Source organism: Sinohyriopsis cumingii, chromosome 16, assembly GCF_028554795.1.
Source record: "Sinohyriopsis cumingii isolate HCF-2022 chromosome 16, ASM2855479v2, whole genome shotgun sequence".
In the NCBI taxonomy this organism is placed as follows: domain Eukaryota; kingdom Metazoa; phylum Mollusca; class Bivalvia; order Unionida; family Unionidae; genus Sinohyriopsis; species Sinohyriopsis cumingii.
In genome coordinates this window covers 36910001-36928452 of record NC_142976.1, presented here as the reverse complement: position 1 = coordinate 36928452, position 18452 = coordinate 36910001, and the positions used below count along the sequence as shown (strand labels likewise).

The window sequence follows — 18452 nt, the reverse complement described above, 5'->3', positions numbered from 1 at the left end:
TAGACCCTGATTGCCAGCACGTTGTACTACTTATGCATAACAAATTGGATAGACTCTGATCTAACAGCACATTATACTACTTAGGCATAACAAACTGGATAGATTCTGATCTAACAGCACATTATACTACTTAGGCATAACAAATTGGATAGACCCTGATTGCCAGCACGTTGTACTACTTATGCATAACAAATTGGATAGACTCTGATCTAACAGCACATTATACTACTTAGGCATAACAAACTGGATAGACTCTGATCTAACAGCACATTATACTACTTAGGCATAACAAATTGGATAGACCCTGATTGCCAGCACGTTGTACTACTTATGCATAACAAATTGGATAGACTCTATCTAACAGCACATTATACTACTTAGGCATAACAAACTGGATAGACTCTGATCTAACAGCACATTATACTACTTAGGCATAACAAATTGGATAGACCCTGATTGCCAGCACGTTGTACTACTTATGCATAACAAATTGGATAGACTGATCTAACAGCACAGTACATTACTTAGGCTTAACAAATTGGATAGACCCTGATTGCCAGCACATTATACTACTTAGGCATAACAAATTGGATAGACTCTGATCTAACAGCACAGTACATTACTTAGGCTTAACAAATTGGTTAGACTCTGATTGCCAGCACATTATACTACTTAGGCATAACAAACTGGATATACTCTGATCTAACAGCACAGTACATTACTTAGGCATAACAAATTGGATAGACTCTGATCTAACAGCACATTATACTACTTAGGCATAACAAACTGGATAGACTCTGATTACCAGCACAGTATACTACTTAGGCATAACAAACTGGATAGACTCTGATCTAACAGCACATTATACTACTTAGGCATAACAAATTGGATAGACCCTGATTGCCAGCACGTTGTACTACTTATGCATAACAAATTGGATAGATTGATCTAACAGCACAGTACATTACTTAGGCTTAACAAATTGGATAGACCCTGATTGCCAGCACATTATACTACATAGGCATAACAAATTGGATAGACTCTGATCTAACAGCACAGTACATTACTTAGGCTTAACAAATTGGTTAGACTCTGATTGCCAGCACATTATACTACTTAGGCATAACAAACTGGATAGACTCTGATCTAACAGCACAGTACATTACTTAGGCATAACAAATTGGATAGATTCTGATCTAACAGCACATTATACTACTTAGGCATAACAAACTGGATAGACACTAATTACCAGCACAGTATACTACTTAGGCATAACAAACTGGATAGACTCTGATCTAACAGCACATTATACTACTTAGGCATAACAAATTGGATAGACCCTGATGACCAACACAGTATGCTACTTAGGCATAACAAATTGGATAGACTCTGATCTAACAGCACATTATACTACTTAGGCATAACAAATTGGATAGACCCTGATTGCCAGCACAGTATACTACTTATGCATAACAAATTGGATAGATTCTGATCTAACAGCACATTATGCTACTTAGGCATAACAAACTGGATAGACTCTATCTAACTGCACATTATACTACTTAGGCATAACAAACTGGATAGACCCTGATTGCCAGCACATTATACTACTTATGCATAACAAATTGGATAGATTCTGATCTAACAGCACATTATACTACTTAGGCATAACAAACTGGATATACACTAATTACCAGCACAGTATACTACTTAGGCATAACAAACTGGATAGACTCTGATCTAACAGCACAGTATACTACTTAGGCATAACAAACTGGATAGACTCTGATTACCAGCACAGCATGCTACTTAGGCATACCAAATTGGATAGACTCTGATCTAACAGCACAGTATACTACTTAGGCATAACAAACTGGATAGACTCTGATCTAACAGCACATTATACTACTTAGGCATAACAAATTGGATAGACCCTGATTGCCAGCACAGTATACTACTTAGGCATAACAAATTGGATAGACTCTGATCTAACAGCACATTATATTATTTAGGCATAACAAACTGGATAGACCCTGATTACCAGCACAGTATACTACTTAGGCATAACAAATTGGATAGACTCTGATCTAACAGCACAGTATACTACTTAGGCATAACAAAGTGGATAGACCCTGATTTCCAGCACATTATACTACTTAGGCATAACAAATTGGATGGACTCTGATCTAACAGCACATTATACTACTTATGCATAACAAATTGGATAGACTCTAATCTAACAGCACATTATATTATTTAGGCATAACAAACTGGATAGACCCTGATTACCAGCACAGTATACTACTTAGGCATAACAAATTGGATAGACTCTGATCTAACAGCACATTATACTACTTAGGCATAACAAAGTGGATAGACCCTGATTTCCAGCACATTATACTACTTAGGCATAACAAATTGGATGGACTCTGATCTAACAGCACATTATACTACTTATGCATAACAAATTGGATAGACTCTGATCTAACAGCACATTATACTATTTAGGCATAACAAACTGGATAGACCCTGATTGCCAGCACAGTATACTACTTAGGCATAACAAATTGGATGGACTCTGATCAAACAGCATATTATGCAATGACCAAAGTGGATTTATGCAGTTTGCAGGTCGATCCAAAAGTAAATATGTTGTTGTTGATGTAGGGTTTAATGCCATTTTTCAGCACACGATAGGCTATACATAGCAGCCAGTAATAATGGTATTAATGGTAGAGGAAGAACCCGGGAAATCCCCTGAAAGAACCACCGACCCTCGTGAAGCTAGTGGCAAGCTTTCTCACATACCCACATTGGCTGAATCCCAGACTCGAACCCACGCAGACAGAGGTGAGATGGCAATGATCCGTAACAGAGAGTGCTTTAGACCACTCGGCCAATCGGGGCCCCAAAAGTCAATATGTATGGTACCAAGTGTAGTGGGACAGAAATACAGAAGAAAGTGTATACCAGGGGCTGATTGTGGATAATCCACATTTGTCACTCGACATCCAGCTTTGAAAATCTAGTTGTCCAGCAGTTTTTTTTTGGTTGCACAGTGAATTAATGCAGCTGCACCCAAGACTGACAAAATCAAATTTATTCAACTTCTATTGTCTATACAGTGTCATAACTCTCAATCTAAAATTATGTAACTGTGTTTTGTGTGTGTGTGTGTAATTTGGATTTTTAACGTAGCTTTAACAATTTTTGCATCACATCACTACAATATCTGCAGTGTGGCAGTTTATAGTAATGTCTAGCACTGAAGCATCATGCTGCAGACATGTAGCATGATGTCCCACCCAGTTACATTATCCTGACACCAAGCCAACCAGTCCTAACACTAACCTCCTAATGCTGAGCACCTAGCGAGGCAACTGTTAGTACTGTTTTTATAAGTCTTTGGTATGACACGGTTGTGGTTCAAACCTGCGACCTTCCACATCAGAGGTGGATGCTCTAACCAAAGTATGTAACAGAAAGAAAGTGAAACAACAATTTAAGTAAATCAACAAATTATTTATTGGAATTCATTCCTGAATGTCCTGATGTACCAAAATAATGCAATCCTGAATGTCTTTGAATTAATTCATAATAAAGTAGTGTTCTGGTCCAAAAGTCAATGCGTACTTTGTAATTCCAATAAATAATTTAAATAAACAATTCCATTCAAATAATATCTGAACACAACTGTAAATGATTCCCACAGCCTGAACTGAAAACAGGAATCAACTATTTGTTTACCAAATCCCTATTTATACACATTTGCAGGTGACCTACAATGCAGTCAAATGTAAAGATTTCCAATTAAAAAAAACTAGTTTAACTATAAACAAGACTTGCCTCAAACTCAAATGCTACATTAACATTCTATTTTCAAATGACCTTTATCTCAAAGCATAATCTACAATCATGGATAAAAGTTAAGCACACAATATAAATACATGTAGGTATACATAACAACAATTAGTCCTAACTGCATACAATACTTTAAACCACCATCAGTCCAGCCCATAGAAGTGTCACACAAGTTTACACTTATTTAATTTTTTTTTAAGATCACTAATAAAAATTAGTTCAATAATTACATTTTTAGATGCAGTCTTATCTAACTGTCAGCTTTCTCTTAAATGGCCACCCCAACCACAAATTTATCCTTTTTTATTATTATTGTTTACATCATTATGGTTCATATTTTCATTTTTCCAATATGTGCTACTAATTTTGTGTCAAATCTGTCAAGGAACAGTCAAATGTCCACACGAGAACTTTGTTAAAACCATTATTCAACAAGTCAAAACAAAAAGGCAACAACAATTGTGATTGGTTTATTTAAACTTGCTATCCAACAGAAGCACCTCTAACATACTCTACAGAGAGTGCCCATTTCTTCAAATGACCAACAAGGAAGCATAATTCTTGATCACAGGCATTAAGTATATCAAGCCAAAACTGAAAAATATACCATAGGTTTGTGTACTGACAAAAACAAACACTCAAGAGTCTCGTTTCTTTAAGGGTTCACCCAATGGGGCTGGTTGTATGGACTGATTATGTCTTGTTTCTTTAAGGGTTCACCCAATGGGGCTGGTTGTATGGACTGATTATGTCTTGTTTCTTTAAGGGCTCACCCAATGGGGCTGGTTGTATGGACTGATTATTGTTAAATCAGATACTGAGTAGCCGACACATGAGGATTGGTGTGGCATATTACCAATAACCCAACGCTTAATAATACAGCGTTCTCCGCAGGATTTTGGCAGTTGCAGTCCAGGACTCCTTTTCTGAAAAAGTTGGGAGTCCCAGCCCTAAAAATATGAGTCCCAATAATGATGATTTTTTCCTTGCAATAATTTAAAACATGATGCATAACGATTGTGGTCTTATATCTACAACAATTCTCAATGGCTTTACCTTGCCATTCTTTACTATTACATGCAGCTATAAGGAACCATGGAATAGATTATAGTTTCTTTTCTAAATTGTTTAGTTAATTACTTATTTATTTTATTGAATTACCAAGCTTAATTCCATTTCACGTCACTAAATTTGCCAAGACAGTGGAAGAAGAAAAATATTACCACAATTTCCACTCACATCCATTTATTTCAGCTTTAAGCAACACAACATACTACATTCACTTTTTTCTTTAAAAAAAACTTTAAGAAACTTTTCTATTGCCAGTTTAGGATCAAAATCTTTAAGTTCTAGACCTTCATCCATCACACTCATCATTTTAATAACAGTTTCTTGTTTGAAACTTCCACGGACCTTTTGTCTTGATACATTTATGTGATGAGAAAGTTCCAACAATTGACACAGTGGTTCAGTGGCTGGTCCTCTTTAGCTAAGTAGAATACGGCTCCAATCTGGTCTCATTGCAAATTTATGACAACAGTTGGCATAATATTCTCCTGTTCTTAGTCTGATTCAATTGAACAACAAATAAATTATCGTTTTAGACTTCATGCCTATAAAATGTTTACCTTAGCATATTTGATGTTCCCAAGCTCCTGACATTATTTTCCTAAACATAGCAAATGATAAAATGCAAGTGTTCCAAAACCCTGCAGATGGATTTAAGATATTATGGATTAAAAGTGTTGAGTGACGCTTATCAAAAAGCAGTGCCAAAGCACATATGCATTGTAATTAGTCGTTTGATCAAAATGATCATTAGGAACTAACCATCAATTAACATGTGTCCTAATGTGGTCTCACCTAGTCCCTTTATGAACTATTGAACTTTGATAGTCTGTACTATTTGACTAATACTCACTTTGTAGAAATGGATCAAATAAAACGGGAGTGAGACAACAAAAAATCTTGTGTACCAAAACACAGCAGTTGGAATTTTCATGTAAACAAACTAAACGTATGTGTACTTTTACACTGCTTTCAGCATTCCAGACAACTCTGAATTATTGTATCAATTTGTTGTCACTAGAAAACCTATATAAATTCACTATAATCTTTAACATGATCATTTTTTAATAATAATTTTGGTTTCCTGACAATGCAATCACAGTTGGAAAAATAGTTGCCTGGTATTAATATTTAGTTGTCCCAAGCAATGGGTTTTTCTAATTAACAATGCCCCCACTGCAAGCGGTTGAGGTGTAAAAAAACTTATGAATACTTTAATGTTTGTGTGAATATTAAAATCCAAAGGTATATAACAGCAATGGCATTTTGGCAGCATGGGGCCTATAAGTATAATCATTTGAGTAGGCTAAAGCACCTAGCCAAATCAAGTAATCCCTTCCTGATTCAATAGCCTTAAAACCAGTCTACAAATAAGAACTGTATTGGTTTAATATCAAACTGACTCTATCTTTAAATACCAGTCTACAAATAATTTATTACCATAAGAAATATTTCCATTTTATTTGATTATTATCAAGTCAACGGAAAAATGGACTCATCTAGAGAAAAATCAACAGTCATTAAAAATGGCTGAAAAGCTTTTTGATTGTCATTTATGTACATTATATACACATGTTTAAATAATTTTTCTTTATTTTATGCTGTTCATTAGGTTCTAACTATAGTATCGTATTTGGCTTGATATCTATCTTGACTTAACAATCATATACAACTCCATTTGGTCAAAAGAGAAAAGGTATTACAAATTTCCTCCTTCAATTTTGTCATAATGTAAGGGTGGTGCATTGTTGACACTTAACTACGGTATGTGGGCTAAATCAGTCTCAACAATATTTGTGATTATACAGCAAGTATGCCCCCCACTGCTCTAAAGCAAAAAGTCCAAACAGTTAAAAAAATATTAAAATTTGAAAATTGCAAATAAAATCTCATATAGCTATTCAACTTTTCGTATGTCAAAAGATGCATACATGCATGCATGCATGCATCCATCCATCCATCCATCCATACATACATATGCAAAACTTTCCCAGTTTGACCAACTACGGCAAATTTGTGACAAGGAATTTTACTCAATTTTCTTACTGGAAAAAAGTGTAAAGTTTCTATTTTGCACGGTGTTTCTGGATACTGTGGCCCTGAATATCAAAATATAAAGATAGCAAAATCAGGCCTGAAAGACCACTGTATTGGAATACCACTTATTACGAAAGACCACACATTTCACTTATATATTTAAATAATAGAAACATTCATAATTGAAGAAATATGTTTCAATTACTAAAATGTTACATTTATTTCCATTCCTAATGTGTCATCACATATCCCTAATACTTACTGCTTTATTTTTCAATATCAATCTCAGGTATTAAAAAAATATGCAAGTGTGTTAAAAAAACTATTGGTTTGCTTGCAATTATATATATATATATATATATATATATATATATATATATATATATATATATATATATATATTTTATTGTGTGATATATTAATAAAGCCCATTTACAACTGATGCAATATACCCTTTTCATAATCTCCAATCTAAGCAGCATCTGCTTTGTGTCCCATATTTGAAGCATATCTCCAATCTTAAGCATCCACTGCTTTTTATATGCAGATATGAGACCACCTTAGTAGCACGTCAAAGCACTGCACACATCGCATGTCACCAGCAAGTTACTTGTATAGTGTTTCTTTTTTTTAATTATTGTTTTGCAAACGAGGTTCCATTTCAGTTAAGGATATACAGTTAGTGTACATACCATATATTTAACTTCATGTACTATGCAAATATTTACCTATTCAAATGTCAATTAACAGGAAGAATGCATTCCCACACAGGAATATAGCTATTCACAGACGATGATTGCTCTGTATTCTTCAGTCATGTTTTCTTCAGACAGTCATTTTTCCTTTCTGACAATTTTATTTTATTATCCCTTCTTTATTTCACATTAATATATACGAAGAACTAATTAAAAATTCCCATTTATCATAGCAAACACAATCAATTTTTCTTTAATGGCTGTCCCATGTCTTCATTACCAATAAGTCAAATGTCTAAATAAAGTTATATTAAGCAAATAATTTATGTTAATTAGCTAATGCAATTACAACCTCAAAAGGTAATTACAGACAATTTAATTCTGTGAAAGCCAACTGTCACATTTCGTAATTACTCAAGTTGTTGGCATCAGGGACGGGATCAATAGTGTAACATCTAGCTATAAGAATGTATTTATAAAAAGACTTTATTATTTTTATTTTAGTTTGATTTTCAAGACAATCTCTCAAACTAGGGACATTGATATTCAATAAGAGAGCTAAGTACTGCTTATCTGCAGTGGTCCACCGTTGTCCTTTATGATACCACTAGATTTAATTATTTCAGGTGTTATTATAGTCATCTCTGTCTTAATTAAAATATGTCTTTCTATATAATTCTCTTGGTAAAATTATTTATTATTTGGTTATTATAGAGGGGTATTTCTGTATTTACTGTCAAATTTAGTAACAGCGTTCCCTGTTAAATATCGTGTAAACTAGACCAGTGGGGGATGTTTAATTACCTTCAAAAGTTCAGACTGTCATGCAACTGAAACAAAGAAACCTATTGTTGGTGGGAATGTGTTTGTAGTCTTACAATATGTTATTAATAGCAAGTTTTCCTTTATGGCCAAACATTTAAATGTGTAACAATTTGTTGCAATAATCTGTAGCTGTTTAAGTAGGTGTAAAGTGCTCAAAACAGAGTTAAGTAGTTAGAGTAATTTGGAATTAATTAGCTCATTAAGTAAATACTTTACGAGTAATTTCCCATGTGATATATTATTTTGGAAATTCCAATACACATTAAATCTTGCCTAGGAGTGTGAATGGAGAGTGGGTATATAGCTATAATTTGATCATAGATTTTAGTTTGTGCCTTTTAGAATGTATGTGGGTATATAGCTATAATTTGATCATAGATTTTAGTTTGTGCCTTTTAGAATGTATGTGGGTATATAGCTATAATTTAATCATAGATTTTAGTTTGTGCATTTTAAAATGTATGTGGGTATACAGCTATAATTTGATCATAGATTTTAGTTTGTGCCTTTTAGAATGTATATGGGTATATAGCTATAATTTAATCATAGATTTTAGTTTGTGCATTTTACAATGGGCAGATAACATAACACACATAATAATTTGAATATGATTCCTATTATATGCATAGTAAATATAACTGGTTTGAAACTTGTTGTGTTGTTAAAAATTATATGGGGGTATTTTGTTAATACAAACTTATGACACTGAACCGATTCCTAATCATCAAGACAATGTGAATTTTAGAACTTGACAAATGATTACCAAGACTAACTTTGTGTGAATTTTAGAACTTGACAAATGATTATCAAGACTAACTCAGTGTGAATTTTAGAATTTGTCAAATGATTACCAAGACTAATTCAGTGTGCATTTTAGAATTTGTCAAATGATTACCAAGACTAATTCAGTGTGCATTTTAGAATTTGTCAAATGATTACCAAGACTAATTCAGTGTGCATTTTAGAATTTGTCAGGTGGTTTAGTTACCAAGATTATCTCAGTGTAAGTTTTAGAATATGTCAAATACTACCAAGATGAATAAAGTGTGCATTTGATTATATGATTCCATTGGAATAAGTATTTTCACAAGTACTACCATTCTAACATTCATGAAACATACAGAACTTGTCCCATAATTTATATTTATCAAATGAACCATCATAAAACAATTAATTGTGCTTAAAGCTGGGGCACTATGCAGGCAATACTGAATTAAATGATTAAAAAATTAGACTATTTTGTGCATTTTTAATGCATTTAAAATGTTCATTAAGTGTTTTATGGTCAGTTTATTTGCATACAATATAGCATATAAATATTCTGATTCCTAAATGGAGTACATCAATAAATAGGTTGATTCCTAAATGGAGTACATAAAATGAATACTTTAAGTCCTAAAAGGAATACATAAAATGAATACTTTGATTCCTAAATGGAGTATATCAATGAATACTTTGATTCCTAAATGGAATATATCAATGAATACTTTGATTCCTAAATGGAGTATATCAATGAATACTTTGATTCCTAAATGGAGTATATCAATGAATACTTTGATTCCTGAATGGAGTATATCAATGAATACTTTGATTCCTGAATGGAGTATATCAATGAATACTTTGATTCCTGAATGGATATAAATTATTACTTTGATTCCTAAATGGAGTACATAAAATGAATACTGTGAAGATTCCTAAATGGTGCACATCAATGAAAGTATACTTTAGCAATAGTAATATATAAGTTTGTTTCTGAAGAAAAGAAGCTATAATGCACTATAATAAGGAAAATGTATGGTCATTCAAATATATCTATGTCTATGTACGGTCAACTACTATTAATGTCACAATATTTAATTCACAGCTTAAAGCATTCAATGTGACATCAGTCAGTGAAAATATAATACAATTATTGTAAATAATAAATTTATGTGAACAAAAGATTATTACAAATTTCATGATAAACTACATTTCCTAAAATGTTTCCCAACATTTCTTTTAAAAAAGAAGTGTTCTGATTCTAAACCAAAAGTAACTAAGACATCATAATTTATATAATTAAATTTTCATCATAATATATATAATTAAATTTTCATCATAATTTATATAATTCAATTTTCATCAGGTGCACAAAACACTTAAAAGTGAAAAAGCAGAATTCAATGTTATTATGTACCTGGAAAGCAAGCCTCCTCGTTTCTCCAGATGGGTACGGTGAGGACGTAATATGACAACAGTTCTGTGATCTGTACTGTTCAATATATTTTCTAATATCAGCGTAATGTTGGAAGACAAAGTTCTCTTGCTGTCTTCTGGAGTCTCTCCATGGATAAATAAAATTGTCCTTATTGGAAGGTTTCGATTCTTTATCCACTTTCCTTGGAGCAACTTTCTGATCCGAAATCCACCCTGATATGCCATCGTTAAAGTCTATATTTTTGTTACTTTTTCCATTTAAATTATTTGATCCAGCGAAGTTATTCCCAAGTTTGACACTATTATAACTTTGATCTTGGTCAAGGGCTTCGTCTGCTTGTAACAATTTATTTTGCAACTGGCGATCCAAGTACAAATTGTATTCATGACTAGAATCCTTTTTATTATTATTTGAATCGGCCGACATACCGTCTTCTCTTACCGTCACTGCCATTAGTGAAATTACACATCTGACAAGTTTCTATTAGTATTTCACACTGTCGCGTATTCCAATGTCAAATATGTAAACAACGTTGGCAAGCACATTTTTAAGTTACTTAGACTGAGTTGGTGACTTATTAACAAACTAGACATCGTCGTGTGCCTTCGGTCTGATTGGCCAATCATCATGCAGTCAAGGTGTAATGGACTGGTGTATCGACTTTTCTACTTGCCTGACGGAAAAGACTGAGCATTGTTTCCCATCGCTCCGAAGTCTATTTGACAGAGTCGGAGTTCTTTGACTCGCATCTGAAAGAGACAAGGATATTCCGAAGCTCGAAGTTGTGAATGCGGTCTCAAGAACCCAGTCATTGGCGAAATTGGCAAACTTCGAGGTCCATCAATGATAATGAGTATATTTTTGTCTGGCAAAAATAGTCGAAAAGATTCCAAATGGCATCGCCCTAATTAGTCTGGTTCCCTGACCGTTCTCCAGTCTTTACTCTTTCTTTGACCCATAACGAACACTACAGGATTGGAGAATAGTCTGGTTCCCTGATTAGTTTGCTCTCTTCGTTGCCCTCTGCTATAGCGGAGGGCAACGCAGGGAGCATACTAAGCAGGGAACCAGACTAGATCGGAGAGCAGCCAGGGAACCAGACTAATCCAATTCGTTATTCTTCGTTGCCACTTAACGAAGAGTAACGGATTTGATAGAGGTCAGCGAACCAGACCTGATCCAATCGGACTAACCTCTGCTCTTTCCCTTAAGTGAAATTGAAGCTGCGGATGTGATTGGTTACCATTCAGAACTATATTCTTAACTACTTTCATTTACATAAAACAATAAGGCAGCGGAAGGAGACAAATTCACAATCAAAACATCCGTCTTTCCTGTCGTAATTGTATTCCCACTTCCAAGGTTATTTCAGTTCCTGAGGTGGCGCTCTACAGTTTCGTATTTTGCATTAGAGTTTTAAAGAAATATAATTTCCCCAGCTTTCCTCACTGGTTATGCTGGCGATTTAAAAAAGACATTGTGTATCTTAGGTATAATTCAAAGAACTTTTAATTCCCTTTATTTTCCTGTATGATTGATGGGATGGGTTATAGAGTAGACAGCTTGGCCTTACTTCAGATGTGCATCTTTCAAAACATGGCTAGCTCTACTTGGTCATTTTCACTTTCTGAACTTCAGAAGTAAATTTTATTTTTACAAAAAAGAGCCGATAACTTTTTTTTTTTTTTACATTTTATATATTTGGTAATTCATTCATTGCACTTTCAGAAGCTGGTATTGTCTAGTCTGGCAAAATTCATTTACCCTATTTTAATAGCTGCTGTGCATAGTCTACTTTAGACTAATTCAGGCTGATTTTTTAACACAAGGGAGCAGTCATTTTAGTTAGCAGTGTGCTTAAATCATGCACAATTTCCAAAAGTACAATATCCAAAGAAATATCATCCACATTACATTAATATAGTATAGAGGTATGCCAACATTCTTTCCATTATGCATTTTTTAAATGCGAACAACTTCACCGTACATATTTTACTCTCTCAAAAGTACATATTAACTGGTGAGCGTCCCCTGACGGAAATAACCGAAATGTGTTTCGATTGAGACCTAGTCAAAATTATTTTGCGACAATAAATATGAGCTATATAATTAAGAAAATATAATTACACGTCACTATTTAAAATATCAATTTTGAAACGTGTCACGTTTATTTAAAGTGATACGAATCTTATTTAATACCTATATCTATTGCGACAAGCACGATTGTCTTGCGATATTCGCATGCGCAAACCAATGTAAATACCATCATGGTGGATAGAAACACCAAAACAATCTAACTATTGCCAGAGAAGTTTCTTCAGTCCAACCAACACATGCACTGAGCAGGATGATGTTATATGTTTACCGTGTCCATATTGTGCCAAGAATACATGAACGATAACATTTTTCCATAGGCAGTATTAGTACAGCAAATAAATAGCATACATGCATCGTGTACGAGCATGTTATCAATCTTTGATGAAGGTTGGTACAAGTTGTTGACTGCACTTGAAGAGAAATGTAGGACCAAGCACTTCATCTTTTTGAAGGAGTTTTGTTCTTAAAGCAACGATCGTACATTAAAATAAAATTTAAAAAACATGGTTGAGAGCATTTGCATTAATTTATGAAATCATGAACCGCTTCTCGTTGCCATGAAAACTTTCAAACAGACACATTTAAGTAGTAAATATTGTTAAAAGACGGAGTATGTTATAATTTCATAATGTAGAAACATGGAGGTTAGAACATCACCAAATGACAAGGTGGTGCAAAGCACACCAAAGACACTGAGCAAAGCTAAAAAGAAAAAAAGTGCTGTTGCAAAACTTGCAGAGAGAAAGAGAAGGTCAGATAGTGGCAGTGAGTTTGGATCAACAGCATCCTTGCAAAATCAAAAAGAACCAGAGAATGAAAAGTTAAATGAAACCAAAATATCAAATAAACCAGAAGACCTAATTAGAACTCAGAAAACAAGCCTTGATGTGAAAGAGCTAAATAAAGAAATTGATGATGTATTTTTAGGTGGTTCACTCAAAGTGACAAAAAGAGATATTCTACCCAAGGCAAAACCAAGAACAAGAAATTCTTCAAAAGAAAAAATAATTTCTCTTGAGGAATCAAATAAAAGTGGAGAAACTGCTACAAAGAAGTCCTTTGGATTGGAATCACTTGGTGTCCATGAAGGGCACAGTGACTATATCCCACCTCCACTGCCTATGGACATAGACCAAGAGTTACTAAAAGAAGAAAATGATTCCAACAGTGGTGAATATATTAGTGGAAGAATCCCATCAGATGCTACTCTTCACAGGTTTCGGGCTCTGAAAATGGCTCCTGAAAAACAGGATTCTGTGGAATCCATGATTAACTCACCATTCGCACCCAAACCCCCTTCAACACCAAGGTCAGGAAGAAGATTTTCCAAAGGAGAAAAGCGGAACCGTGATCCAAATTCATCAGGTGAAGAAGCAGATGTTGACTCAAAAAGACAGGTATCAGAAGAAACAATACAGAGTTCCAAAAAAGTTGCACATGTGGATAATGATAAGGTGAACAAAGAATCACTAATGGTTTCATCACAAAGATTATCAAAAATTGAACATAAGAGATCCAGTGTGGAAAGCATGGAAACAAGTGTTAATGGAAAAATGCATTTGGATGACAAAAGTGTCGAATCAGCAGGCACAAAAGATTTATTACAAAGACTAGTGCCAGGAAATGAAAAAGAACATATAAAGTCAGATATTGAGACTCTAGGATCAGCATCAGATTTAAAAGCTATTTCAGATAGTTACCAGAAAGTTTTACAAACTGAAAACACATTAGACCTTCAGATATCTACTCCCAAGGGAATAGACAAATATTTACTTGACAAACCACCCAGCTCTGGACGATTGGCACCAATTAGCCCCAAAAATCCACCGCCTCCCTTACCACATGATGTGAAATCCACTTCTTTAAGGACAGCATATAAAGCAGATTCAACATACACACCTGATTCGAAACACTTCAGCAGGACTTTTTCAGGGGGATCTTTTCCTCTGTCAAATGCAGAAATCGTGTCACACAGATCTTTCTTATCAACAAATGCCAGTCATTCTCTTTTAGTCAAGGAAGCTAGAGACAGGTAAATGTTTAAAGAGTTCCAGAGTTAAACTTATGAAATAATTCAGCTGGAATCAGTTTATGTGCTATGTCAGCCATCACTTGCTAGCAGCATTACCAACAAGCTCATGACCTGAGTTTATTCCAGAAGTAATACAGTGTATTTTAATACACTGGTATAGTGGAACATGTTTATTGCCAGCAATCTCAATCCTAAGTTTTTCATTCAGAGGCCAAGGGCAAGCAGCTTTAAAGAAGCAGTTGTCCTATGTAAAAATGTACTTTCCCAAAAATGTTTTTATGTAATATTTTAAACAAATGAAGATCATGCTTTGGCAAATAACTCTCATGTATACAAATACTCCCATGTCTCTTGATGAACAGATATTATTGGCTTTATGAATGTATGCACAATTTTTTTTCTTTCTCCATCATACTCAGATGCATTTATGCTCTTGCTTAGCTGTTAGGCAAAAAACAAAATATGTGTTAAGTTTCCTATTGCTGTTTTTGCTCATTTAATCCTTATAATACCAATTTACTTCCTTTCTTTTATCATAGCAGATTTTATCAGAAAAGCATTCACTTTTAGGTAGCTCAAAGTTTTCTTTGATTAGCCTCTTCACTGTGACACAATATATAGACCCATCTTCGCTGGCAAAGAGTAATTGATTCTTTATACAGTAATATAGAGTAGAGTGCCAGAGTGGGTCATGCCAGTGATCTATGAGTTTGTTAGGATCATTATTTTCAATTACAAAATCTGGTTGATGCTGTTTAAACTAGGCTATTCCTTTTGTAACCTAATGCTTGCATATGGCAGGTGTTATTAGCTTTCATTGTTCTTGCTTTCAATCTTTTAAAAGCAATATTGTGTCCATTTTTAGTGTGATCTTATGTTCAACCATTAATAACTGTTGGTGGAACATATTGTCAAAGCAAACTGCCATAATTTCAAAAATTTGGCTTGTGAAGCCTGCCATATGCTTTCTTTGGCAAAAGGAGTGAATGAATTACTGTGCAATTACATTTTTTAACTTCTAATTGGCAATTTTAATCTGGGGTTGCCATTTTTTGGCTGAAATCACGGAGGTGAGTGGGTATGTCTTGTTATTATAATGGTTTAAAGCAATGCAATAGATAAAGCTTCACTTAAAATTACATGTACATGGAAAGTGGGAATCAAATATTGTATTCAGAATGTACTGATATTTAAAAAAAATTCTTCATCATTATCAAGTGACTGTTTATTTCCAGTCCGATTGCAGAAAATTTGATTGATTTATAACAGTTGGAATTAATATCAGGTCAACATGTTTAGTGAGTAGTCTCTTTAATGGCTGTCTGGAGTTATGCCTTTTCTTGCTTGGAGTTATGCCTCTTGATTGTTGAAATTATGCCTAATTCTTGTTTGGAATTTTCAAGTGGGTCTTGGGGAAATGTTTTATGAGGAATCTATTTAAAGGAATGAATAATGTAGATTATATCTGGACCTAAATCAGTACTTTGATGTATTGACTGAGAAGATTGCAAAATCTGAGATCATACCAAATAAGATTCACAATAGATGGCCCCAATACGTTCATTCAATCCTGCTTTTCTCCCTCACCTTTTCCAACTTTTAAGAGGTCATTGATGTGTTAATGTTGGAAACAGTTAAAATGATATGGATAGATTGAGAAAGTTAAACACAGGGAAACAGAAATTTTGGTATGAGGCCCAGTTGATGTTGAAAATTAAATACATATTCAGAACAGGGTCGCCTGGCAAGGTCTTAAAATCAACTTTCATACACACAGTGGACTTGGAATAGATGGTTTCAGATGTGCTCAAAAAGCCAACAGCTTGATGATTTCTTGAGAAAAGGGCTTTTAAATGCACTTAGGTACTATCACATTCAAATATATTTTCTTGAAACATTTTTAGATGATAACTTGACATTTTACAAATTACAATTGTCTGTCCAATTAAATGTTTTATTTTTTTATTTTTGTATAGGATGAAGTCAGGAACAATATATGCCACACTATGTAGTGAAGCTGAATTAGTGAGATACTTCCCAGAGAAGAAAGTCAGCGTTTGGGTTGGAACCTGGAATATGGCAGAAATTAAAGTAAACTAAGTCACTGTGACCCACCCTAATAAGATAATATTGTAATGTTTGTACACAGCTCTCTGTTTCCAGTGCATTTTTCGGATGCTAGACTTGGAAATGATAACATGAATACATTATTCTAAGACTATTCATTTTATAACCCTGGACCCGCATTTTCTGAAACTGTTAATGCAGTGCACGCACATTTCTCTTAGTAGGTAATAAGAATGAAACCCATTTTTGCAAGAGAGGTCAACGCATGAGCAGAAATAATTTTCTTATTTAGAAAGTGAAGAAAATTTTAATTTTTTTAAAATGAAGACTCCTAAAATAGCAATAAATCATTATTATTATATTTAATACATTATAATAGTCAGCCTAGCAATTTCTAAGTCATATTGATTTGCCTTGAATGTACTGATTGTATGCCCATTGATGAATTTGTGACTCCCAATTTCTGAAGACTGAGAGTGCAGGACTCCTAGCGTCAAAGGCCTACAGAGAGTTTTGTTTTTAATTTGCATAATTTATTTTTATCTTTGCTATTTAATTAATTTTATGTCTGTTTACAGTACCTGCTTCTTGGATTATGGAAAATTCACTTTCACACAGAGGACCTTAATCCTTTCACAATGTTTCTTCTTTAAATACATTACCCAATCATAATTCATTAGGAAAACTACTACTACCTTTCAAATCAAACCCTTCCAGATTAAAAACTAATATAAAACTAAAGGTTATCTGCCCACCTAGGTGGCAGTCAGACACATTGATCTCCCCTTAGTACAGGGATTGGCACCAAATCCCATGATTATACCATTTACTACTTCCACTCCTGCCAGGTAGAATGCTTTTATCAAGAGGGACCTCGCAAAACCCTCTACCAAGTTTCTGGAATTCCTACTTCACAAGTTGGAGGAGTCTTCACTTCAAAGGGAAGTATAATCATTCTACATTTCCAGCTTTTCTCTCTTCCTATGATAATAAAGTTCTGCTTTTTCATTAAAGCACGTTGCCACCACATGCTGCTATTTACATACTTGTTCAAGTAGCCTATGTGACTTCACATAATTCTGGCCTAATTTAAATTTATATATGCATTCTTAAGAGGTGAATAATTTCTGCTGCAACCAGGTACACACAGGGAAGTTTTCTTTATCGAAGCATTTAACATCTGGGCAATAAGCTTCGCTGATTTTTCTGTACAGGCTATCATTAAGAGCCTTCCTACAGGTTGTATTGTGAAATGATTTATATTGATTCTTCATTGCCTTCTTTAGACCATCTGCTAGCACATTGTTAATTTTATCTGTATCGAACATCGTGGGCTTATTCCTACAGGTAATTGTCTCATAATTGATACTGTAGGACCTACATTCTTTGGTGTTTCATTTCCTTTTTTATGTGCAGGTTTTTATGTGTAATATAGAAAACATGTTTATATTATGGTATAGCTTCCTCTGTGGTCAGATAAATACAGATCAGTTTCATATACATGGTTTACTCAGTATCATCTGGCTCATGCAGTGTTACTAAGTGATACTTGAGTGATTTTTGACTTTATAAG

At 34.0% G+C, this 18452-nt stretch overlaps 2 protein-coding genes across 5 annotated transcripts in view; one reads left to right on the top strand and one right to left on the bottom strand.

The window, feature by feature from the left end:
- LOC149780217 (uncharacterized) overlaps positions 1-11547 on the bottom strand; it is a 112645-nt gene extending 101098 nt beyond the window's left edge. For all 4 annotated transcript variants that reach the window (XM_089936974.1, XM_089936975.1, XM_089936976.1 and 1 more), the window contains exon 1: positions 10663-11547. In XM_089936974.1, the coding sequence (XP_089793100.1) occupies positions 10663-11136 (474 nt within the window). In that variant the 5' untranslated portion in view covers positions 11137-11547. The remainder of the gene's footprint in view (positions 1-10662) is intronic.
- A 1405-nt stretch (positions 11548-12952) lies between these two features.
- The window catches only part of LOC149780216 (phosphatidylinositol polyphosphate 5-phosphatase type IV-like), a 60367-nt gene continuing 54867 nt past the window's right edge, over positions 12953-18452 (top strand). The window contains exons 1-2 of the mRNA XM_089936973.1: positions 12953-14812; positions 16789-16903. Coding sequence (XP_089793099.1) covers positions 13419-14812; positions 16789-16903 — 1509 coding nt within the window. The 5' untranslated portion in view covers positions 12953-13418. The remainder of the gene's footprint in view (positions 14813-16788; positions 16904-18452) is intronic.